This window comes from Strix uralensis, chromosome 38 (assembly GCF_047716275.1).
Source record: "Strix uralensis isolate ZFMK-TIS-50842 chromosome 38, bStrUra1, whole genome shotgun sequence".
Taxonomy (NCBI): domain Eukaryota; kingdom Metazoa; phylum Chordata; class Aves; order Strigiformes; family Strigidae; genus Strix; species Strix uralensis.
Window position 1 is genome coordinate 511,032 of NC_134009.1, and position 22,956 is coordinate 533,987.

Consider the following 22,956-nt stretch of genomic DNA (forward strand, 5'->3'; position numbering starts at 1 on the left):
CACGGGACCCCCCCAAACCCCTCTGGGAGCCCCCCCAGGTTCCCATGGGACACCCCAACCCCCCGCCAGACACCCCTGGGACCCCTCAACCCCCCTCCCAGGGCACCCCCAGCCCCCCCCCGGGATCCCCAAACACACCCTCCCCCCCCCCAATGACCCCCCCGGGGGGACCCAGGAGTGCTGCCCCCTCCCCCCTTGGGAAGGACCCAGACGGCCGGGCCGGGGTCAAGGTCCACGGGGAGGGGGAGGGGTGTGTGTGTGGGGGGGGGTGACCCCTCGGCCCCGCCCCCCCCCGATCGCCTGGGTCCCCCCTTTGAGGGGGGGGGGGGGGGGGCCCTCTCACCGCCCCGCTCCGCTCCCGTCGGCTCCGGCCGCTCCCGTCGGCCCCGCCCCCGCCCTCGCCCACGTGACTCCGGCCCCGCCCCCGCCCCGCACCTGGGCGCCCGGCCCCGCCCACACCTGGCGGGCGCGCGGGAGGGGCGGGCTCGTGTTGGGAGGGGCGGGGCTTAGTGCGGGAGGGGCGGGGATTGGGGCGGGACATGCACCTGCTGGAGCCCCGCCCCTTCGGCACCTGCTGCGCGGGGGCGCCCCTCGCGCATGCGCATTGCGAGGGCGGCTCGGACGCCCTGGTCCTCGCCCCCCCCCTCCCCCAAACCGCCCCCCCCCCCACAGGGCCCCCCACACGGGTACCCCCTTTGCCGGGGGAGGGGCGGGGGGCGAGGGGGGGGGCGGCACCCCCGCACGCCTGGGTCTCCACGGCATCCAATCAGCGTCCGCCGCCCCCTCCCCCCCCCCCCGCAGTATCGCGATGTCTCTGTCGCGACAGCGCCCCCGCCCCCCCGCGGCCCCCCCGGCCATGGCGGCGGCGTGAAGGAGGCGGGTGAGGGTCTGGGGGGGCCCTGGGAGTCCGGGGGGGGTGGGGGGGGAATGGGGAGGGGGGCGGCCTCTCCTTTGGGGGGGGGCGCGCAAAGGGGACCCAGGCGGGGGGGGGCGAGACGGGGATAAAGGGGACCCGGAGGGATCGGGGGGGGCACGTGGGGTAGGACCCCCCCTTGGGGGGGGTTGGGGTGTCCCCTTTTTGGGGGGGGCCCGGGCGGGGGGATGTGGGGATGGGGTGGCGCTGACACACCCCCTCCCCCCCCCAGCGCGTGCGCGGGAGCCCCCCCCTGCCCGAGCCGGGGGTCCCGGGGTGCCCCCCCCCCGCCATGGCGGCCCCCCGGCGGGAGGTGAAGCGCAGCGGATCCATCGTCCCCTGCTTCCTCTTCGTGGAGGTACGGGGGGGCCACAGCGGGGTGTCACCCCCCCCCCCCCCAAACACCGGGGTGCCCCCCCCAACGGGGGTGTCACCCCCTAAACGCCGGGGGGGGGCAGTTGGGTTGGGGGGAGATTGGGGTGATTCCACCCCCCTCCGCTGCCTGGGTCCCCGTGCTGGAGATCTCGGGGGGGTCCCAGTGGGTGTGTCCCCCCCCAGATGGGGTTTGGGGGGGTCCCAGTGGGTGTGTGTCCCCCCAGATGGGGTTTGGGGGGGGTCCCAGTGGGTGTGTGTCCCCCCCCAGATGGGGTTTGGGGGGGTCCCAGGCTGCCCCCCCCTCGCTGAGGTCTGGGGGGGTCCCAGTTACCTGAGTGCTGGGAGTTTAGGGGGGTCGCCACTACCGGGGTTTGGGGGGGTCCCAGGGCTGCCCCCCCCCCAGCCGGGGTTTGGGGGGTCCCGTCCACCCGGATCCCCAGGACCGGGGTTTGGGGGGGTCCCAGCGTTCCCCCCCGCCCCCAGCTGGAGTTCGGGGGGGTCCCAGTGTCCCCCTCGAGCTGGGGTTTGGGGCTCCTGGCCACCTGGGTCCTTGTGCCTGCACTTTGGGGGGGTCCCACCATGTGTCCCCCCCCCAGCCGGGGTTTGGGGGTGTCCCAGCCGTGCCCCCCCCCTCGCAGCTGGAGTTCGGGGGGTCCCAGTGCCCCCCCACCCCAAGCTGGGCATCCTGGGGGTCCCAGCCACCTGGGTGCTGGGATTTGGGCGGGGGGGGGGGGGGGTGTCTCGGCCACCTGGGTCCCTGTGCCTGTGCTTTGGGGGGGGGTCCCAGCGGTGCCCCCCCCCCAGCTGGGCATCCTGGGGGGCACGGCGGCCCTCGCCTACCAGCTGGAGTTCACCGACGCCTTCCCGGTGCACGACGGGGGGTTCTTTTGCCGGGACCCGGCCTACGGGCGCCCCTACCCCGGCCCCCCCGCCGCCAGCCGCGCCCCCCCCGCCCTGGTCTACGCCCTCGTCACCACCGTCCCCGTCCTCACCGTGAGTGGCGGGGGGGGTGGGGGGGCCCGGAGGGACGTGGGAGGGGGTTAAAGGGGTTGGGGGGGGCAAAGGGGGGCCCTTAGGGGGGTTGGGGGGGGGCAAAGGGGCTGGGGGGGGCCATGAAGGACTTGGGAGGGGGTTAAAGCGGTTGGGGTGGGGGCAAAGGTCTGGGGGGGCCCCTGAGGGACTTGGGAGGGGGTTAAACGCGGGGGGGGGGGAAAGGGGGGCCCTTGGGGGGCTGGGGGGGGCCCTGAGGGACTTGGGAGGGAGTTAAGGGAGCTGGGGCGGGGGGAAGGGTTCCTTGGGGGGCTGGGGGGGGGCAAAGGGCCCGAGGGGGCCCCTGAGGGACTTGGGAGGGGGTTAAGGGAGTTGGGGGGGGGGGGGGGGGGCAAAGGGAACTAAGGGGTCTGGGGGGGGGGCCCAAAGGGATTTGGGGGGTCCTAAGGGGTCTCTTAGAGGCCTGGGGAGGTCCCAGGGGGGTGCTGGGGGGTCCTAAGGAGCCTGAGGGGGGGTCCCAAGGGGGCTGGGGGGGGTTGGGCAGGACCCTTGGGGGGCTCCATGGGGGGATCCTGGGGGACTGAAGGGGCCTGTGGGGGGGCCGGGGGGTGACTGGGGGGGCTGTCGGTGACGGGGGGTGCGCAGATCGTTCTGGGGAGCTGCTGGGGCGGCTGGGGGGCCCCGGGGGGGCCGTGACCCCACGATCCTCTGGGGCGAGTGCTGCTACCTGGGAGCCCCCCTGCGGCGCCTCCTGCGCTTCCTGGGTGAGGGGGCGATGGGGGGCGGGGGAAAGGGGGGCTGGGGGGGCAATGGGGGGCAGGGGGAAGGGGGGTCAATGGGGGGTGGGGGGAAAGGTGGGGCAGTGGGGGGTGGGGGGGCAATGGGGGGTGGGGGGAAAGGTGGGGCAGTGGGGAGTGGGGGGGCAATGGGGGGGAATTTTGGGGAAAATGGCGGGCCGGGGGGATGGGAGGCAATGGAGGCTGGGGGGGAATTGGGGGGGCTGGGGGGAGTGGGGGGCTCTGGGGGGAAGTGGGGTGCTGGGGGGGAATGAGGGGTTGGGGAAATGGGGGGGCTGGGGGGGAAGTGGGGGCTGGGAGCAAATGGGGGCTGGGGGAGGAAGAGGCAAATGGGGGTAAAAAAAGGGGACAATGGGGGGGCAGTGGAGGGGACAACTCCTTTGGCCCCCTAGACCCCCATTTTGCCCCCGGCCCCCCCCATTTTATCCTCTGTCCCCTTTTTGCCCCCCTTTGCCCTCCACTTACTCCCCTAATTCCCCCTTGACCCCCCAACTTCCCCCCTGGCTCCCCCAATTTACCCCCTGCCCCCCCATTTTACCCCCTGCCCCCCTTTTGCCCCCCTTGCTCCCCCACTTCCCCCCCTAATTCCCCCCCTTGACGCCCCAACTGCCCCCCTGGCCCCCCCAATTTGCTCCCCTAACTCCCCCAATTTACCCCCTTGCCCCCCCAATTTACCCCCTCACCCCCCTATTTTACCCCCTGCCCCCCTTTTGCCCCCCTTGCTCCCCACTTCCCCCCCTAAATCCCCCCCGACCCCCCAACTGCCCCACTGCCTCCCCAATTTGCTCCCCCAACCCCCAATTTCCCCCCACCTCCCCAATTCTCCCTTTTTCGCTCCCCTTGACCCCCCAATTTCTCCTCTAACCCCCCATCTCCCACCCTGCCCCCCCCCATTTTGCCCCCCCCCAGGGGTGTTCGCCTTCGGGCTCCTGGCCACCGCCATCTTCGCCAACGCGGGGCAGGTGGTGACGGGGGCCCCGGCCCCCCATTTTCTGGCCGTGTGTCGCCCCAACTACAGCGCCCTGGGTTGCGCCCCCCCCGCCGCAGCCCCCCGCTTCGTCCCCCCTGGGGGGGCTCCTGTGCTGGGGACCCCCCCTTGGTGGCGGCCGCCCGACGGGCCTTTCCCTGCAAGGAGGCTGCGCTGGGGGCCTACGCCGGGGCCTACGCCGGGGTGGGGGTCTGGGGGATTTGGGGCGGGGGGGGGGTGTTAGGGGGGCTTTGGGGTGAAATTCAGGGAAAATGGGCAAATTGGGAGGGGAAGGGGGAGTATGGAAGAGGGAAATGGGGCATTTGGGGGGTCCAGGGGAGGTTTGGGGGGGCTAAGGGGGAAGTTGGGGGGTTATAGGGAGGTTTTAGGGTTTGGGGGGTCCAGGGGAAGAGTTGGGGGGGCTGTTGGGGATGTTTGGGGTGAAAGTCAAGGAAAAAGGGCAAATTGGGGGGGGGGGGGGGAAGGGAGAGCATGGGGGGGGAAGTAGGGCATTTGGGGGGCTGGGGGGGGATTGGGGGCTCCAGAGGGAGGTTTGGGGGGGCTAAGAGGGAAGTTGGGGGGTTATAGGGAGGTTTTAGGAGTTTGGGGGGTCCAGGGGGAGGGGTGGGGGAGGCTGTTGGGGATGTTTGGGGTGAAAGTCAAGGAAAAAGGGCAAATTGGGGGGGGAGGGAAGGGAGAGCATGGGGGGGGAAATGGGGCATTTGGGGGGCTGGGGGGGGGATTGGGGGCTCCAGAGGGAGGTTTGGGGGGGCTAAGAGGGAAGTTGGGGGGTTAGAGGGAGGTTTTAGGAGTTTGGGGGGTCCAGGGGGAGGGTTGGGGGGAGCTGTTGGGGGGGTTTGGGGGGAAATTCAGGGAAAAAGGGTAAATTGGGGGGGGTTAAAGGGGACTGTGGTGGGGAAAATGGGGCATTTGGGGGCCTATGGGGGTGTTTGGGGGTTCAGGGGAGAGGTTTGGGGGGGCTATAGTGGGCTTTGGGGGGGTCTAGTGGGGGAGTTGGGGGGCTATGTGGGAGCTTTGGGGTGAAATTCAGGGAAAATGGGCGAATTGGGGGGGGTGAAGGGGGAGTATGTGGGGGGGAAATGGGGCATTTGGGGGGGCTCCAGGGGGTTTGAGGGGGCTCTGGGGAGGTTTGGGAGGGGCTATGGGGGGAGGTGGGGGTCTATAGGGTGCTTTGGGGGGGCTATGGGGGGTTATGGGTGCAGCTATGGGGGTGAATTGGGGGAAAATCTGGGGGAAATGGGAAAATTGGGGGGAAGGGTCATTTTGGGGGACTCTGGGTGTTTGGGGGTGCAGTGGGGGGGTTTGGGGTCACTTTGGGGGTGGCTCTGGGAGTTTGGGGGGGCCCTGGAGGTTTTGGGGTGCTGGGGGAGGCATGAGGGTGCTGAGGGGGGTTTAGGGGGGCCCTGGGGAGTTTGGGAGGGTTAGGGGGGCCCGGAGGGGGGGTCCACAGGGGTTTGGGGGTGCTTGGGGGGGGAGTGTCTCTACCTTTTGGGGTGACCCTGCCCCCCCCCCCCCCAGCTGTACGTGACGCTGGCCTGGCGGGGGGGGGGGCTCACGGCTGGCCAAGCCGGCGGCAGTTTTGGGGTTCGCGGCCCCCCCATTTCTGCTGGGGGCCCTGCGGGTGGCTGAGCACCGCAACCACTGGGGCGACGTCCTGGCCGGGTTCCTCACCGGCACCGCCATCGCTGCCTTCCTGGTGAGCACCCCCAAACCCCGGGGGGGACCCCAAAACCTTCCTGGGGGGTCCCTAACACCCCCAGGGGCTCCCCAAACCTCTCCAGCAGCCTCTCAATCCCCCTTCAGGGCTCCCCAAGGCTCCTGGGACACCCAGGACCCCCAAAAGCTGTCCCAGATCCTAAAATTTCCTTGGGGTCCCCAAAACTTCTCCTAGACCCCAAATACCTCCAGGACCCCACAAAACCTCTCTATGGCCCCCCATGATCCCCCCCAGCTGCTCTAGGGGCCCCTGAAATCTCCCTGGGGATCCCCAAAATCTCCAGTGACACCCAAATCCTCTCTTGGACTCACACCCTCCTTGGGGTCCCTCAAAACCTCTCCCATGCTCCCCCCCCCCAACACCCCCAGGACCCCCCTGAAACCCCCAAATTCTCTTCTTGACACCCCAAAACTCCCTCTGGGACCCGCTAATCCCCCCCCGGATCCCTGTACCCCAAGGGCCCTCCCCCAAAAATCCTGCCCTCCCCCCAAGGTGACCTGCGTGGTGGGAAAGTTCCAGAGCACAGGGGAGTCAGGGAAGGGGGTTGGGGGGGGCCCCCCCAGAGCCCCCCCCGAGATGCCCCACCCCCAGCCCCCCCTGGAGGAGATCAGCGTGACCCAGGTAAGCAGGGGGCACCCCAAAAATGGGGGGTGTGTGTTCTGAGATCCATGGGGGGGTCTGGGGGGGACCCTGACTCCATGAGGGGGGGGCACTGGGGGGGGTCTTGAACCCCTTAGGGGTGTCTAGGGGCAGACCTCAACCAGATGGGGGGGTGCTGGGGGGGGTCCTGAACCCCATGGGGGGGTGTGGGGGGCCTCAGATATTTTGGGGGTGCTGGGGGGGGGCACAGGGGGCTGCACAGCCCCTATAGCCCCCCCCCCCGTCCCCCCCCAGGCGCGTCGTGCCGACTTCCCAGCTGTCACCTGAGCGTCGCCCACCCAGGGGGGGCCTGTGGGGACCCTGATACTGGGGGGGGGGAGGCAGGGGGAGCTGTCACACCCCCCCTTGCACGAGTGTCACGAGCATGGGGGGGCGCGCGCACACACACACACACACACACACACAATGGGAGAGCCCCCGCCTGGCACACGGGAGGGGGGGCTGGGGGGACACACCACGACGTGGCGGGGGGGGGGGGGGGGGGGGGGGGGGAGGGGGTGTCCCCCGGGGGAATAAAGTGGCTGCGTGTGACACCCCCGTGTCCCTGCGTCTGTATAGGGGTGGCTATAGGGGACAGGGGTATGGGGGGGGGGGGGGTATGGGGAGGCCTATGGGGCTGGGGGGTGGGTATCGGGGCTTTTAGGGTGTCAATAGGGGCGGGGGGGGGTGCTTATAGGGCTGGGGGTGCCTATAGGGGCTGAGGCATATCTATAGGGGTGGGGGGGGGGGTCTCTATAGAGGCTGGTGGGTGTTTCTAGGGCTGGGGGCTGTCTATAGGGGCTGAGAGGTGTCCCTAGGGCTGTGGGGTATCTATAGGAGCTGTGGGGTGTCTACAGGGGCTGATGAATATCCATAGGTGCTGGGAGCATCTATAGGGGCTGGAGGGGTGTCCATAGAGCTGGAGGTGCCTATAGGGGCTGCCCATAGGGCTGTGGGGTGTTTGTGGGGGCTGGAAGGTGTCCATAGGCTTGGGGATGTCTATAGGGGCTGGGGATGTCTATAGGGGCTGGAGGGTGTGCATAGGGCTGGGGGTGTCTATAGGGGCTGGGGGCTGCCCATAGGGCTGTGGGGTGTTTGTGGGGGCTGGAAGGTGTCCATAGGCTTGGGGGTGTCTATAGGGGCTGGAGGAGTGTCCATAGAGCTGGGGGTGTCTATAGGGGCTGCCCATAGGGCTGTGGGGTGTTTGTGGGGGCTGGAGGGTGTCCATAGGCTTGGGGGTGTCTATAGGGGCTGGGGATGTCTATAGGGGCTGGAGGGTGTGCATAGGGCTGGGGGTGTCCATAGGGGCTGGGAGAGTCTAGAGGGGCTGGGGGTGTCAGTCTATAGGGAGAGAAGGGCGTGGCCGCAGCCCACGTGCCTGCAGGGCGCCTATAGGGTGCCCATAGGGTGCCTATGGGGGTGCGGGCCGGGGGCAGGAGGGGTCCGCGGGGCGGGGCCGGGTGGGGGCGTGGCCTGGCGTGGCCCTGCCCCTCTGCCCACGCCCCCCGGACTGCGGCGGGGCGGGGTCAGGCGAGGGGCGGGGCTTGTCGGGGCGGGGCGGGGGCGGGTCCCGGCCCCTCGGCCCCGCCCCCTCCCGGACTGCGGCGGGGCGGGCGGCGGCTCCGGCGGCGGCGGCGGTGAGTGGGGGCGGGGGGGGCCTGTGGGGGGCCTATAGCTGGGGCCTGTAGGAGGGACCTATGGCCGGGGGCTGTGAGAGGGGCCCTACGGCCGGGATGTACAGCAGGGACCTACAGCTGGGGTGTGTAGGAGGCACCTATGGCCAGGATGTACAGCAGGGACCTATGGCCAGGATGTACAGCAGGGACCTATGGCCGAGATGTACAGGAGGGCCCCTATGGCCAGGGTATATAAAAGAGGGGACCTATGGCCAGGATGTATAGGAGGGCCCCTATGGCTGGGATGTGTAGGAGGGACCTATGGCCAGGGTCTATAAAAGAGGGGACCTATGGCCAGGATGTACAGGAGGGACCTATGGCCAGGATGTATAGCAGGGACCTATGGCCAGGGTCTATAAGAGGGGTCCTATGGCCGAGATGTACAGGAGGGGCCCTATGGCCAGGGTGTATAGGAGGGACCTACAGCTGGGGTGTGTAGGAGGGACCTATGGCCAGGGTCTATAAAAGAGGAGCCCTATGGCCAAGATGTACAGGAGGGTCCCTATGGCTGGGATGTGTAGGAGGGACCTATGGCCAGGGTCTATAAAAGAGGGGCCCTATGGCCAAGATGTATAGGAGGGCCCCTATGGCTGGGAGGTATAGGAGGGACCTATGGTCAGGATCTGTAAGAGGGGCCCTGTGGCCGGGGGTGTATAGTAGGAACCTATGGCTGGGCCATGAGGCTGCAACGGGCCATGTGGGGCCGCCCACCCTATAGCGGCGCCCCTGGGCCCGGGCAGCCCCTGTAGGGCCCCTCTGGAGCCCCTATAGAGCCCCTATAGAACCCCTCTGGAGCCCCTATAGAGCCCCTATAGCGCGGGGTTGGGGAGGGGGGGGAACTGTCCGCGGTGCTGAAAGGGGCGCGGCAGCCCCGGACGCCTGGGCCCCCCCCCCGGACTCCTGGGGTCCCCCCCCGAACTCTTGGGGTTCCCCAGACCTCGTGGAGTCCCCCCGAACTCCTGGGGCCCCCCCGGACGCCCGGGCCCCCCCCTGCTGGCCGGCCCCGCTCCCTCCGGCGACGGGTATTCTCGGGCGGATAATACGGACGCGCTGTTATTGCTTGAGAATACGCGTAGCCGAGGGGACGCCCCGCCCCGGCCCTCGTGCGCCCTCGTGCATCCCGGTGAGGCCTCGTGCGACCCTCGGGCATCCTCACGTGACCCTTGTGCATCCTCGTGCGACCCTCGGGCAGCCTCAGGTGATCCTCGTGCCACCCTCAGGCACGCTCGCGCACCCTCGTGCAACCCTCATGCACCCTCGTGTGTCCTTCGTGCACCCTCGTGCGACCCTTGTGCACCCTCGTGTGATCCTTATGCACCCTCATCCGACCCTTGTGCACCCTCATGAGGCCCTCATGCACCCTCGTGTGACCCTTGTGCACCCTCGTGCGACCCTTGTGCACCCTCGTGTGATCCTTGTGCACCCTCATGCGGCCCTTGTGCACCCTCATGCGACCCTTGTGCACCCTTGCGTGATTCTTGTGCACCCTCACGCAACCCTTGTGCACCCTCGCGTGATTCTTGTGCACCCTCACGCGACCCTTGTGCACCCTCGTGCACTCCGTCTCAACCCTGCATGTGTGTGTGTGCACACACGCGCGTGCAGAGCACACGGATGTGCACAAGCCTGCACGTGCACTGCACCGGGCTGCGCACAAGGCTGTGCCCGACTGTGTGTGTGAGTGTGCATGTGAGCGTGTAAGTGTGTGTGCACAGGGTCAGCATGTGCACCAGCGTGTGCACGAGGCTGTGCACGACTGCGTGTGTGCGTGTGTGCGTGTGTGTGTGCGCACACACGTCGGGTCCGCACGTGCCCCGGGGCCTGCACACGCGCGCACACGCGCATTTGCACGCGCAGGGGCGGTGCACGAGGCTTTGCACACGCGTGTGCGCGCGCGCGTGCCAGACCACACACAATTCCCCCCCCCCCCCCCCTCTGTCGCCCGGCAACCGCCCGCCGTCGCTTGGCAACGCGTTGCCCGGCAGCGCGGGGTTGACTGACAGCCCCGGGCCCGCCCCGCCCCGCCTGGCCACGCCCCCTGCCGGCCACCGCCTCCCCATTGGCCGAGCGGCGGGTAAAGGGGCGGTGCGCTGAAGCTTATTAGGAGACGGGTCGGCGCTGGATTGGCGGCTCGAGGGGCCAATAGAGACGGGGAGGGCGGGGCCGTGGGGAGGGTGTCGCGCCACGCCCCGGGTCGGCTGAGGCGCGCGAGAGCCAGCCGCGGTGGGCGGGAAAGGCGCTGAGGGAAGCTCCTCTCCGATTGGCTGAGACGCGCGTGTCGGCCGCGGTGGGCGGGAGCAGCGCTGAGGGTAGCTCCTCTCCGATTGGCTGGGAGGCCGACGGACTCTTACCTGATTGGTCGCCATCCGGGGAGCGCGCAGGGCGATTCGGCCCGGGGCGCGATGGCGGCGGCGCTGGAGCGGGCGCTGGGCTCGGTGACAGCGGGAGAGGCGGCGGCGCCGCCGGTGCCGGTGCTGGTGCTGGGCCCGGCGGGCTCGGGCCGGACGGCGCTGCTGCTGCGGGCGGCGCTGGCGGGCGGCGGCGACGGGCCCCGCGCCCTTTTCCTGGCACCCAGCGCTCTCCCGCGGCTCCCGGGCGGCGGCGACGACGGCGGCAGCGGCAACGACCGGCGGGCGCTGCAGGTGAGGGGGGCGCCGGGGGCGAGACGGGAGGAGCGGGACGCGCTGCAGGGGGCGTGGCCGGCGACGAGTGGGCGGGGCCTGCTGAAGTGGGCAGCGCTGCATGGAGGCGTGGCTTCGTGCAGGGGGAGTGGCTTTGGGTGGAAAAGGGGCGTGGTGTGTTGCGAGTGGGCGTGGCTTGCGCGTGGGAGACGGGGCTCTGCGTGTGGGCGGGGCTTGCTGGAGGGGGCGGAGCTGAGCGTGCCGAGCGGTCTGAGGGCTCCGCCACGAGTGGGCGTGGCCTGCGGCAGGGGGCGTGGCACGCTGTGGGGAGGCGTGGCCTGACGCCCCCCTCCATGCCCCCTCCCCAGCGGCTGGAGCTGCGGTACCCCCCGTCCCCGGGGGCGCTGGGCCGGGAGCTGGGGGCGGTGGGGGCCCAGCCCCGGCCCCCCGGGCTGCTGCTGCTGGACGGGCTGGAGCAGTACCTGGGGGGGGCCCCGGGGGCGCCCGCCCGCCTGGCTGCCCTGCTGCTGGAGGCCGCCCGCTCCCCCGGGCCCCCCCGGCCCCCCGCCCAGGTTCTGGCCTCCCTTCGCCTGCCCCCCCCCGGCCCCCACGTCCTGCCCATCCTGCGGCGCTATTTCCCTGCCGAGTGCCGCCTGCGCCCTGCGCCGGGAGCCCCCCTGCACCTCCGCGCCTGCCTCACCCGCCCCGGGGCCTCCCCACGCTGCTGGCGCCTCCGCTTCGGCCCTCACGGGCGGCTCCACGTGGCCCCCGCTGACCGGGACAGCGAGGGGGACGAGGACACCGAGCCTGACGGGGACGAGGCCTGGGGCTGAGCTCAGCTGTCACCCACCCCCCCTCCCTGCACGCCTGTCGGAGTGACACGGCCCCCAGACGCTGGACTCTGGACGTCAGGGTGACGCCAACCCCGAGGGTGACGCCAGTCCTGGACTTTGGGGACATGGAGAGTGACACGGGCGCCAGGTGCCCCCGCCACGGGCCCCTGGCCACCACCTGGGGGGTCCTGATAAGCCTTATCAGCCCCCCCCAGCTGGCGCGGGACGCAGGCGTCCGGGCAGAATGTCCCGCCCCTGCCGTGAGGGACCCAGGCGTTCGGCTGAGCCCAATGCTGCTTTATTGTACAAAACAATTAAAAAAACCCAAAAACCCAAAGCAAAGAAAATTCAGTATCCACCCGCCAGGGTGCTAGGGTGTCCCCTGTGTCCTTCCCCCACCTCCCCGGGGACACACTGTCCCCTCCGTCTGGGCATCACCAAGTGTCCGTGTGTCCTCTGTGGCAGGAGCGTGGGGCAGGTGACGTGTCCCCTCTGCCCCTGTCCGTCCCCCTGGGCACCTGCATCCCGTGGTGACACATCCCCTCCGTGGTGATGTCACGGGGCATCCGTGTGACATCAGCGTGACATGTCCCCTCCGTTACGATGTCGCTGCCTCTCCGTGTGACATCAGAGCAACACGTCGCCTCTGTCACGGTGTCATACAGAGTTTGTGTGGCATCGGGGTGACACGTCCCCTCCGTCATGATGTCGTGGCGTCTCCACGTGACATCAGTGTGACGTGTCCCCTCCCTTGGGGTGTCACGGTGTCTCCTCCGTCATGACATCACTACATCTCCATGTGATGTCACTGTGACGTGTCCCCTCCGTCATGGCGTCTCCGCGTGACGTCAGAGCGAGGCATCTCCTCCCTCGGGGGGTCCTGGGCCACGTCTTCCCCTCGTGTCCCCTCCACGGCGGTGTCCCCAGCCCCCCTCCGTCCCGTTAGGAGCAGAGCACATAGGGGGGGGATGGGGTGGGGGGGGATGGGGTGGGGGGGCCCAGCCTGGAGGTGTCCCTGTCAGTGGGGGTGCCCCCATCAGGGGGGGCCCATTTGAGGATGTTGGGGGGCGCCCCCTTCTGGGGGACCAGGTTGGCGTAGGGCCCGCGGGGCGGGGGGCTGCCAGGGGGGTCCCCCAGGGCAGGGAGGTCACGGGGGGGCCCCCGGGGGCAGAGCAGGGCTGAGCCGGGATCGAAGAGGGTGTACTCGAAGCTGGAGGCAGGCGAGGGGCCGGCGGGGGGGGCAGCGGCGGGGGGGAGCACCTCCAGTGGGGGGCCCTTGCCCGGGGGGGGGCCCACCTCCTCCACGGCACTGGGCAGCTCCTCGGCCTCGGGGCCACCCCCGGGGGGGGCCCAGGGAGCCCCCACTCCCTGGCACAGCCAGAGCTGGGGGGGACACAGAGTCAGGCACCCTCACAGCCCCCCCCTCAAAATCCCCCAGTGGGGTCACCCCCCCCAGACACTCCCAAACACCCCCAGTGGGGTAACACCCCCCCCAAATACCCCCTAAACCCCCCCTTTAGGGTAACATCCCCCCCCAGACACCCCCCTTTGGGGTAACCCCCCACCCCCCCACTGTGTTAGGGCCCCCCCAGACACCCCCCTTTGGGGTCACCCCCCACCCCCCTCTCAAACACCCCCCCACTGTGTTAGGGACCCCCAGACACCCCCCCCTTTGGGGTAACCCCCCCGCAAAATCCCCCTCCTAAACACCTCCCATTAGAGTAGGCCCTACAATAACACACCCGCTCCCCCCATATTGCACCCCCCCAAACACCCCAAGCCCCCTGTAATTAGAGTAGGGCCCACCCTGACCCCCAAACCACCCCCCCCTCACCGCAGCCCCCCCCAGCAGTGTCTGCCATTACTGTAGGGTCTACAGTAACAGCCCCCCCACCCCCCCACCTGGAAGTTGCCCCCGTAGGCGCTGAAGAGCCCCTCGAACTCCCGCTCGGGGCCGGGCACTGGTGGCCAGAGCTTCTCCTTCAGCAGCCTGCGGGCACAACCCTCATGTGAGGCCTCGTGTGAGGCCCATGGGGCCCCCCAGACCCCCTCAGACCCCCCCTGCCCCCCCTGGCCACCCCCCCCCCCCCCCCCCCGTACCTGCGGTGGCCCAGGAGGCCAAGCAGCCCCAGGCTGAGGAGCAGCAGGGCCAGCAGACAGGACAGCCCCAGCGTCATCGGGTCCATGTCTGGGGACAAAGTATGGAGGGGTCACCACCGGGCTCCCCGCGGGGGGGGGACACAGCCCGGGGTGTGCCCTCCCCACCCCCCCATCCCCCTCCACCAAGGGGGTGACAGATGAGCCCCCCCCATCCCCACGTCCCCGCCGTGTCCCCACTTGGGGGGTGATGGCTGCCCCCCCCCGCCCATCTCTGTGTCCTCATGCCCCCTACATCCTCCCACGTGTCCCCCCCACCCCGTGTCCCCCCCACCCGTGTCCCCGCTCACCGGGGGGGGTGACGGCGGTGGCGGGGGGTGACCAGGGGCTCCAGTAGCCGCCGTAGCTGAGGCCGTCGGGGCGGGTGCGGGCCCGGACGCTGTAAGAGGTGCTGCCCCGCAGGGCCCCCACCCGCTGCTCCCGCCGCCCCGCCGACACCCCCACCTGGGGATGGGTGTCAGTGACTGGGCAACCCCCCCGGGACCCCCGATTCACCCCCAGGAACCCCCCAGGACCCCCCCCATCGCCAGTGCTGGGGGAGGAGATGGGGCCTTGCTGGGAACTGGCACCTCAGGAGCCACCCCTCCTCATCCCCCTCCCCCAATCCCCCTGGGACCCCCCTCGATCCCCCCCCAGGGACCCACTGGATCCACACCCCCCCCCGAAGTTTCCCAGAACCCACTGGACACCCCCCCCCCCATCCCCCCCAGGACCCCCTGGATCCCCCACCAACCCCACACACTGGATTCCCCCCCCAATCCCCCTGGGACCCCCCTCGATCCCCCCCCACCCCTTGGATCCCCACTGGATCCCCTCCCCCCCAGGAGGCACCAGATCCCCCGGGACCCCCAGAATCCCTCCCCCCCCCCAGGATCCCCCGAACCCCCCACTGGATCCCCTCAGGATCCTCCCCCATCCCGTCCCCCTCCAAGCCACCAGGTCCCCAGGGCTCCATCACCCGGGGGGGGTCCCCTATCCCAACGTGCTGGGACCTCCCCAATCCCCCCGGACCTCCTCGCCCCCCCGCCCCCCCCCCACCCCGGCTCCTCGCTGCCCACCGTGCGGGGGGGCAGCCCCGGGGCCTGCAGGGCCAGCTCGTAGGCCAGGCTGGACTCCAGGTAGGGGCTGGGGGGGGGCTGCCAGCGCACACAGAGCTGCCCCCGCGCCCCCCCCGGCCCCACCGACACGTTCTGGGGGGGCCCCAGCAGCACTGGAGAGAGGAAGGGGGCGGGGGGGCACAGGTGTGGGGGGGGGCCCAGAGCTCAGGGTGTCTCTGGGCCTCCTCAGCCCCCCCCAACCACCTATGCCCCCCATGGCCCCCCAAACCGTTTGTGCCCCCCCCAATCTGTGTCCCCCCAAACCGTCTGTGTCCCCCCCCAGCCCCCCTCCCCCATGGCCCCCCAAACCGTTTGTGCCCCCCCCAATCTATGTGCCCCCAAACCATCTGTGTCCTCCCCCCAATCCCCTGGGTCCCCCCTGCCCCCCCAACCACCTGGGACCCCCAAACCATTTGTGCCCCCTCAACCGTCTGTGCCCCCCCAAGCCGTCTGTGTCCTCCCCCAGGCCCCCCCAACCATCTGTGCCCCCCAACCATGTGTTCCCCCAAACTGTGCCCCCCCGAAACCATCTCTGTTCCCCCAGTGTCCCCCTGATCCCCTGGGTCCCCCTAGATGCCCCCCAACCCCCCATGCCCCCCCCCAACCACCTGTGCCCCCCCCACCATCTTTGTCCCATCCCCCCCCAATCCCCTGGGCCCCCCAGATTCCCCCCCCAGTCTCCTGGGCGCCCCCAAACCATCTGTGACCCCGCCCCGGGCCCCCCATACCGACTTGGTCGAGCAAGAGGGTGCGGTGGTGCAGGGGGGGGCCGGGGGGGGGCGGCAGCACCCGCAGCTCCAGGGGGACGAAGGCGACGGCGGCGGCGGGGGGCAGGGAGCACCAGAACCGGGAGCGGTTCCGGGTCACCGGGGCGGCCGCCAGCTCACAGGCCTGCCAGGGCTCCTGCCTGGGGTCAGGGGTCAAGGGTCAGAGGGCATGGCCCTGCCAGGGCTCCTGCCTGGGGTCAGGAGTCAGAGGGCACAGCCCTGCCAGGGCTCCTGCCTGGGGTCAGGGGTCAAGGGTCAAAGGGCACCAGGATGGGGTCACAGGGTGTTGGGGTCAAGGGGCATCAGGGGCAAAGGTCAGGGGTCAGGGGACGTGGGGGTCAGGGGACATTGCAGGGATTGGGGCCCTGTGGGGTCAGGGGGCAGCCAGGGGAGGGGGGTCAGGGGTGACCCCAGGCAGGGGTCGGGGTCAGGGGTCAGAGGTCAGGGGTCACCCACTCGAGGCGGTACTGGAGGCGGAAGGGCCGGGGGTCGGGGGGGGCGTCGCTCTCCCAGAAGCAGGTCAGGTCGTGCAGGCGCCGCGAGAAGCACTTGGGGTCCAGGGGCTCCTCCGCCAGCAGCACCCCCGCTGCGGCACCGCACGAGGGTTTGCACGAGGGTTTGCACGAGGGTTTGCACGAGGGTTTGTGCACGGGGGTTTGCACGAGTGGTGTGGAGAGGGGTTTTGCACAAGGGGTTTGCACGATGGGTTTGCACGGGGGGATGTTGCACAGTGGAGTTGCACGAGGGCTTTGCACAAGCAGTTTGTACAGGGGGTTTGCATGGGGGGTTTGCACAAGGGGGTTTGCACAAGGGTTTGCATTGATGGGTTTGCACAGGGCTTTACACAAGCAGTTCGTACAGGGGGTTTGCACGGGGGTTTGCACGGGGGATTTGCACAGGAGGATGTTGCACAGGGGTTCACACAAGCGGTTCGCACAAGGGTTTTGCACAGAGATTTTGCACAAGGACTCACCCAACTCCTCCCCAGCCCCCCTCCCCCTTCACCCCCTCCCACCCCTCGCACAAGCCCCCCCCGGCACAAATGTCACCAACGGGCCCTCACACAACCGGCCCGCCCTTGCACGACCACCCCTCCCTTGCACAAGTCCCCCCCTTGCACAATCACCCCCCCTGCACAAGCCCCCCCCTTGCACAAGCCCCCCCTTGCACAGCCACCCCCTCTTGCACAAGCCGCCCCCTTGCACAACCCCCCCCTTGCACGACCACCCCTCCTTGCACAAGCTGCCCCCTTGCACAAGCACCCCCCTTGCACGACCACCCCCCGTTGCACAACCACCCCCCGTTGCACGACCACCCCCCCTGCACAAACACCCCCCTTGCACGACCACCCCTCCTTGCACAAGCCCCCCCCCCACCTTCCACCTCGAAGTCCAGGGGTGCGGCCGTGCCCCCCAGCTCCCCGCGGGCGGGGGCCAGAAGCCCCCCCAGGGCCAGGAGCCCCCCCAGGATCAGGAGCCCCCCAGGCCCCGCCATGCTCCGTGTGCTGCTCCGGGGGCCGCTGCCTCCCCCCGGCCCCCCCCCCGCCGCTGATAAGGCCCGTCCCTCCCCGCCCCGCCCCCCCCGGGGGGGCCCAGGCGTCCGGGCGGGGCCCTGGAGCGGCTCCGGGGAGATAACGGGGGGGAGGGGCGGGGGGTGTTTTGGGGTGCGGGGGAAGGGGGGAGGGGCGGCCCAGACGCCTGGGTCATCACAGGGACCCCCCCTCCCCCCCCAGAGACCAGGCACAGGCTGGGGGTGAAGGGACAGGGGGGGCTTTAATGGACCACACGAGGCACTGGGGGGCACTGGGGGATACTGGGAGCAACTTGGGGGGGTACAGGGGGACACGGGGGGATACTGGGAGCAACTGGGGGACACCGAGGGATACTGGGAGCGACTGGGGGGCACTGGGAGAGCACTAGGGGGTACTGGGAGCAAGTGGGGGACAGTGAGGGATACTGGGAGTGACTGGGGAGCACTGGGAGAGCACTAGGGGGTACTGGGAGCAACTGGGAGCCACTGGACTGGTACTGGGGGGGCACTAGGGGATACTGGGAGCAACTGGGGGGGGTACAGGGGGATGCGGGGGGATACTGGGAGCAGCTGAGGGATACTGGGATCAAGCGGGGTGCCCCCGCCCCCCCCGCCCCCCCCGCCGCCCCTCCAGGATCAGCCGCGACTGGCGCTTGATGGCGGCGCGGGACGGGGGGGCCCCGGAAGCGGGGGGGTGTCCTTCCTCTGCGGGGACCCACCGTCAGCCCCACGGCTGCCCCACGGCTGCCCCATAGCGCCCGTCGCCCCCAGCCCCCCCCGACCCCCCATGATACCCCACCCCCCCCATAGCCCCCCCGAACCCTCCCCCACAGCCCCATGGCCCCCCCCAGACCCCAGGGCCCATGGCCCGCCCCCCCCAGGGCCCCCCAACCCTTCCCACACTCCCATGGCCCCCCCCAGCCCCCCAACTCCCCCGGCCCCTCAGCCCCCGTCACAACCCCCAGAGCCCCCCAATAGCCCCCCCCAGCCCCCCCCGTTCCCCCCCCTCACCGTCGGAGCTGTAGGGTGGGGCCATGGGGTCCTCGGTGTCGGGGCGCTGCATCAGGGCCCTCAGCTGGGGGGGACCCCAAAATAGGTCAGTGCCCCCCAATCAGCTCAGGGTGCCCCAAGATGGGCTCAGGGACCCCCAGACTCCCCCCAGAGAAGCTCAGGCCCCCCCTGGCAAGCTCAAGGCCCCCCCAAACCCCCTCCAACCAGCTTGGGGCCCCCCCCCGACCCCTCCAACCCAGCTCAGGGCCCCCCAGAACCCCCCCAACCAGCTCAGGGCCCCCCAGATGGGCTCAGAGCCCCCCCACACCTCCCCAACCAGCTCAGGGTCCCCCAGATGGGCTCAAGGCCCCCCCACACCCCCCCAACCAGCTCAGGGCCCCCCCAACTTGCTCAGAGCTACCCCAGACACCCCCAACCAGCTCAGGGTCCCCCAGATTGGCACAAGGCCCCCCCACATCCCCCCCCAACCAGCTCAGGGTCCCCCAGATTGGCACAAGGCCCCCCCACATCCCCCCCAACCAGCTCAGGGTCCCCCAGATTGGCTCAAGGCCCCCACACATCCCCCCCAACCAGCTCAGGGCCCCCCAGATGGGCTCAGGGCCCTCCCTGAGCCCCCCAGCACCCCCCCCTGGTGCTTACCTGGGGGAGGGTGTTGGGGGGGGGGCGCTGGGTCTGGGGGCACCCCCTCAGCCCCCCCTGCAGCGCCACCAGCCCTGCCCGGGTCTGCGCCAGCAGCTGGGACAGCGCCTGGGGGTCCCCCGGGGGGGGCTGCGGCTGCGCCCCCCCGTCCTCCTGCGGGGGGGGGGGGAGACTGAGGCACGGACACCCCCACCCCTGCCCCGCGGGGTCCCCGCTGTCCCGCCCCACGGGGACCCCCGGCCCCCCCCCCCCCCGCTCACCAGCGCCAGGCCCCGCAGCCGCCCCGCCAGGTGCCCGAGCGCGGCCGTGGCGGTGCCCAGGTCCCTCCGCACCTCGGCCAGGTCCCGCCGCGCCCCGGCCCGTCGCCGCCGCTCCTGCGCCAGCCGCTGCCGCAGCTCCTCGGCCCGCCGCGCCCTGCGGCCCGCGGTCAGGGACCCACGGACCCCCCCAGCGCCGCGGGACCCACGGAACTGACCCCCGCGGTCAGGGACCCACGGACCCCCCCAGCGCCGCGGGGACCCATGGAACCCCCCAACCCCGCGGGGGACCCACGGAGCCCCCCTGACTCCGCGGGGGACCCACGGAACCCCCCAGCCTCGCAGGGGACCCACAGAACCCCCCTCATTGCCCCCCAGCCCCTGGGGGGGGCCCACAGAACCCCCCTGACCCCCGCGGGGACCCACATAACCCACTCCGTCCCCCGGGGCGGATCCACAGAACCCCCCCATCGCCCCTCAACCCCACGGGGGGACCCCTATAAACCCCCCACCCCCCGCGGGGCGACCCACAGAACCGCCCCCCCCTGCCCCACTCCCCCCAGGGACCCCCCCGCACCCCCGTGTTCCACCCGCGGGGACCCACGTGTCCAGGCCCCCCCGGTGTCCCACCCGTGGGGCCCGCGGTGTGTGTCCCCCCCCCGGGCCCCCCCCGCTGACCCTGCCCGCTGACCCTCCCCGCCGTAGCGCAGCCGCTGCAGCCGCTCGCCCAGCGCCGCCGCCTCCGCCCGCAGCTCGCCCAGGGCCAGCGCTTGCCCCCGGGCCAGCGCCGCCAGCTCCAGCCCCACCGCCCGGCGGGCCGCCCGCTGCGGGGACACGGCACGCGGGGCGTGGGGACACGGGGCGTGGGGCACAGGGGGGGTGGGGACATGGGGTGTGGGGACAGGGGGGACGTGGGGCACAGGGACAGGGGGGACACGGGTGTGGGGACAGGGGGACATGGGGACAGGGGGGACGTGGGGCACAGGGACGGGGGGACACGGGTGTGGGGACATGGGGACAGGGGCCGTTGGGGACAGGGGGGACGTGGGGCACAGGGACAGGGGGACACGGGTGTGGGGACAGGGGGACCAGACAAGCCACCCACCACCCCACGACCTGCTGGGCGTCACAGGACAGAGGGACACAGGACGTGGGGACACGAGGACACAGGGACATGGGATGTGGGGACCAACTGGGCCACCTGCTGTGGGGACAGAGGGACACGGGGGGCGGGGCGGGGGCGGGGCAGCCCGGCCGCCTGGGGCCTCACCTGGGGGCTGGTGCTGCTGGGGGGGGGTCGAGGGGGGGTGGGGGGGGGCGGGGCTCTGGGGGGGGCCCCCTCCGGCCCCTCCTCCGCCTCCTCCGGCTCCGGGGTCTCCTGGGGGGGGTCGGGCTGGGGGGGACGGGAGGGGTGGGATGGGGCGGCCGTGGGGTCAGGGACCCCCGCGCCCCCCGTGTGCCCCCAAATGGCCCCCAGCAGCCCCCTCCCCCCCAGCCCCCCTATAGGCCCCTGCCCCCTCCTGGCCAGCCCCTGCACCCCAACTCCTCCCGGCCCCCCCCGACCCCCCCCAGCACCCCCCGACCCCCCCAGCTCCCCCTGCCCCCCACAGCACCCCCTGACCCCCCCGGCACCCCCCGACCCCCCCAGCTCCCCCTGCCCCCCACAGCACCCCCCGACCGCCCCCGGCACCCCCTGCCCCCCCCAGCACCCCCTGACCCCCCCCGTACCGGCTCTGGTGGCTCCTGGCCCGGCTCCTCCTCCGGTGCCCGTGCCCGAGCCCCCCGCACCCGCCGGACCCCCACCACCTGCGGGGGCACCCATGGGTGCTGGGGGCCACGGGCACCCCCGGCCTGACCCATGGGCAGCCCCTGACCCACGGGGAACTCCCACCCTGCCCCACGGGGACCCCACTGCCCCACGGGCACCCCCTGACCCACAGGGACCCCCTGCCCCACGGGGACCCCCACCCTGCCCCACGGGGGTCTCGCTTGCCCCATAGGGATCCACTGTGTCCCACAGAGACCTGACCCGCCCCACGAGCACCCGCCCCGCCCCACGGAGACCCCACTGCCCCACGGGGACCCCTTTCCCCCCGTGCCCCCCGTACCCTTTCCCGGCCCGGCCGGGTCGCCGCGTCCCGCCGGTCCCGCAGGTCCCGCAGCCGCCGCCGCCGCCGGCTCAGCTCCGCCTCCAGCCGCTCCAGGCGGGCGCGGGCCGCGCCGGCCTCCTCCTGCCCCGCACCCACCCGTGGGCACCCACCCGGGACGTGGGACCCCCGACACCGCGCCACGGGGAGCCCCCGCCCGGGGGCGTCTCGCCTGCGGGCCCCCCGGAACCCCCCACACCCGGGGCTCCCCCCGCGGCACTGACACCCGTGGGGCTCAGGGGACCCCCCCGCCCGCGGGACCCGTGGGACTCCCACCCCTGGGTGACCGAGCCTGCGCCCCTTCCCAGTCCCGTCCCCATGCGGCTGTGGGGCAGAGCTGGGGGGCACTGGGAGCACTGGGAATGCTGTGGGGCAGAGCTGGGGGCACTGGGAGTGCTGTGGGGCAGAGCTGGGGGCACTGGGAGCGCTGTGGGGCAGAGCTGGGGGGCAGAGCTGTGGGCACTGGGGGCACTGGGGGGCAGAGCTGGGGACACTGGGAGCGCTGTGGGGCAGAGCTGGGGGCACTGGGAGCGCTGGGAGTGCTGTGGAGCAGAGCTGGGGGGCACTGGGAGCGCTGTGGGGCAGAGCTGGGGGGCAGAGCTGGGGGCACTGGGAGCGCTGTGGGGCAGAGCTGGGGGGCACTGGGGGCACTGGGAGCGCTGTGGGGTAGAGCTGTGGGGGCAGAGCTATGGGGCAGAGCTGGGGGGCAGAGCTGTGGGGCAGAGCTGTGGGGCAGAGCTGGGGGGGCAGAGCTATGGGGCAGAGCTGGGGGGCAGAGCTGGGGGGGCAGAGCTATGGGGCAGAGCTGTGGGGCCGTACCTCGAGGTGCGCCCCCAGGCGGCGGTAGAGCCCCGTGAGCCGCTCGGCCTCCTCCACCCGCAGCCAGAGCCGGCCCAGCCCCCCCCGCAGCGCCCCCGCCTGCGGGTCAGCGGGGTCATGGGGGTCACGGCAGGGTCACGGGGGTCAGCAGGGTCATGGGGGTCACGGCAGGGTCAGGGGGGGAAACAGGGTGACAGGGGGTCCTGAGAGGTCACCCTGCAGGGACATGGGGGCACTGGGGGGGGTCAAAGGGTCACGGAAGGGTCATGGGGGGGTGAGCGGGGGTCACGGGGTCATGGGGTCACCCTGCAGGACGGGGGGGAGTCACTGGGGGTCACACGGGGACGGGGGGGGGGGTCACCCTGTAAGGACTGAGGGGAGGTCACATAAGGGTCATGGGAGGGGTCACAGGGGGTCATGGGGGGTCATGGGAAGGGTCACGGGGGTCACGGGGGGTCACGGGGGGTCACCGGGGGTCACAGAGGGTTATGGGAAGGGTCCCGGGGGGTCCCGGGGGGTCCCGGAAGGTCCCGGGGGGTCCCGGGGGTCCCGCCCCCCCCTCACCGTCAGGTCCTGCTGCAGCCACCAGTGCTGAGCCCTCGGTCCCCGGCCCGGGGGGGACGCTGGGGGGAGGGGGGGGGGCGGTGTCAGCGCCCCCGAACCCCAACACCCCCCGGACCCCCCCACACCCCCCCAGCCCCCCGGCCCGTACCTGCACCCTGGCTCGCGCCCCGGGACCGCGCGGCGCGGGGGGGGCAGCGGGAGGCCGCCATGAGGCGGGGGAGGGTCCCGGAGCCGCCCCCGCTCCGGGGGGTCCCCGCAGGGTCCCCGCAGCGCCCCCGCCCCCCGGGACCCCGAAGTCCCCCCAGGCCCGCGCGCGCCGCCCCGGCTGCGGCCTCCTCGGGCCCCGCCCCCCGTCGCTATGGCAACCGGACGCTCGAGCGCCCATTGGCCGCGCCGCCACACCCAAGATGGCGGCCCCC

General features: G+C 71.6%; 3 protein-coding genes across 6 annotated transcripts; 2 read left to right on the forward strand and 1 right to left on the reverse strand.

Annotated features, from left to right (window-relative positions):
• Positions 1-177: 177 nt before the first annotated feature.
• On the forward strand, positions 178-6,885 carry PLPPR2 (phospholipid phosphatase related 2). Its single transcript, XM_074854764.1, is given in 10 exon segments — positions 178-880; positions 1,146-1,271; positions 2,093-2,297; positions 2,938-3,042; positions 3,985-4,151; positions 4,154-4,246; positions 5,582-5,605; positions 5,607-5,759; positions 6,273-6,401; positions 6,675-6,885. Coding segments are annotated over 9 exon segments (975 nt in total). The 5' UTR covers positions 178-880; positions 1,146-1,205; the 3' UTR covers positions 6,708-6,885.
• Positions 6,886-10,444: 3,559 nt separating this feature from the next.
• On the forward strand, positions 10,445-11,744 carry SWSAP1 (SWIM-type zinc finger 7 associated protein 1). The gene is made up of 2 exons (XM_074854786.1): positions 10,445-10,737; positions 11,085-11,744. The coding sequence occupies exons 1-2, from the start codon at positions 10,498-10,500 to the stop codon at positions 11,547-11,549; spliced, it is 705 nt and encodes a 234-aa protein (XP_074710887.1). The 5' UTR covers positions 10,445-10,497; the 3' UTR covers positions 11,550-11,744.
• An 87-nt stretch (positions 11,745-11,831) lies between these two features.
• EPOR (erythropoietin receptor) lies at positions 11,832-22,761 on the reverse strand. 4 transcript variants are annotated; one of them, XM_074854661.1, is made up of 17 exons: positions 22,686-22,761; positions 22,538-22,596; positions 21,974-22,072; positions 21,116-21,238; positions 20,736-20,813; positions 20,278-20,400; positions 19,686-19,831; positions 19,011-19,164; positions 18,751-18,903; positions 18,112-18,175; positions 16,027-16,156; positions 15,532-15,710; positions 14,765-14,916; positions 13,997-14,150; positions 13,650-13,737; positions 13,452-13,539; positions 11,832-12,932 (listed from the first exon to the last, which is right to left on the reverse strand). In XM_074854661.1, exons 1-17 carry the CDS (start codon positions 22,744-22,746, stop codon positions 12,492-12,494), a joined length of 2,292 nt encoding a protein of 763 aa, XP_074710762.1. In that variant the 5' UTR covers positions 22,747-22,761; the 3' UTR covers positions 11,832-12,491. The 4 variants fall into 4 exon arrangements, with proteins under 4 accessions (XP_074710762.1, XP_074710764.1, XP_074710763.1 ...); XM_074854663.1 differs by lacking the exon at positions 21,974-22,072; XM_074854662.1 differs by lacking the exon at positions 20,736-20,813.
• Between the last annotated feature and the right edge of the window lie 195 nt (positions 22,762-22,956).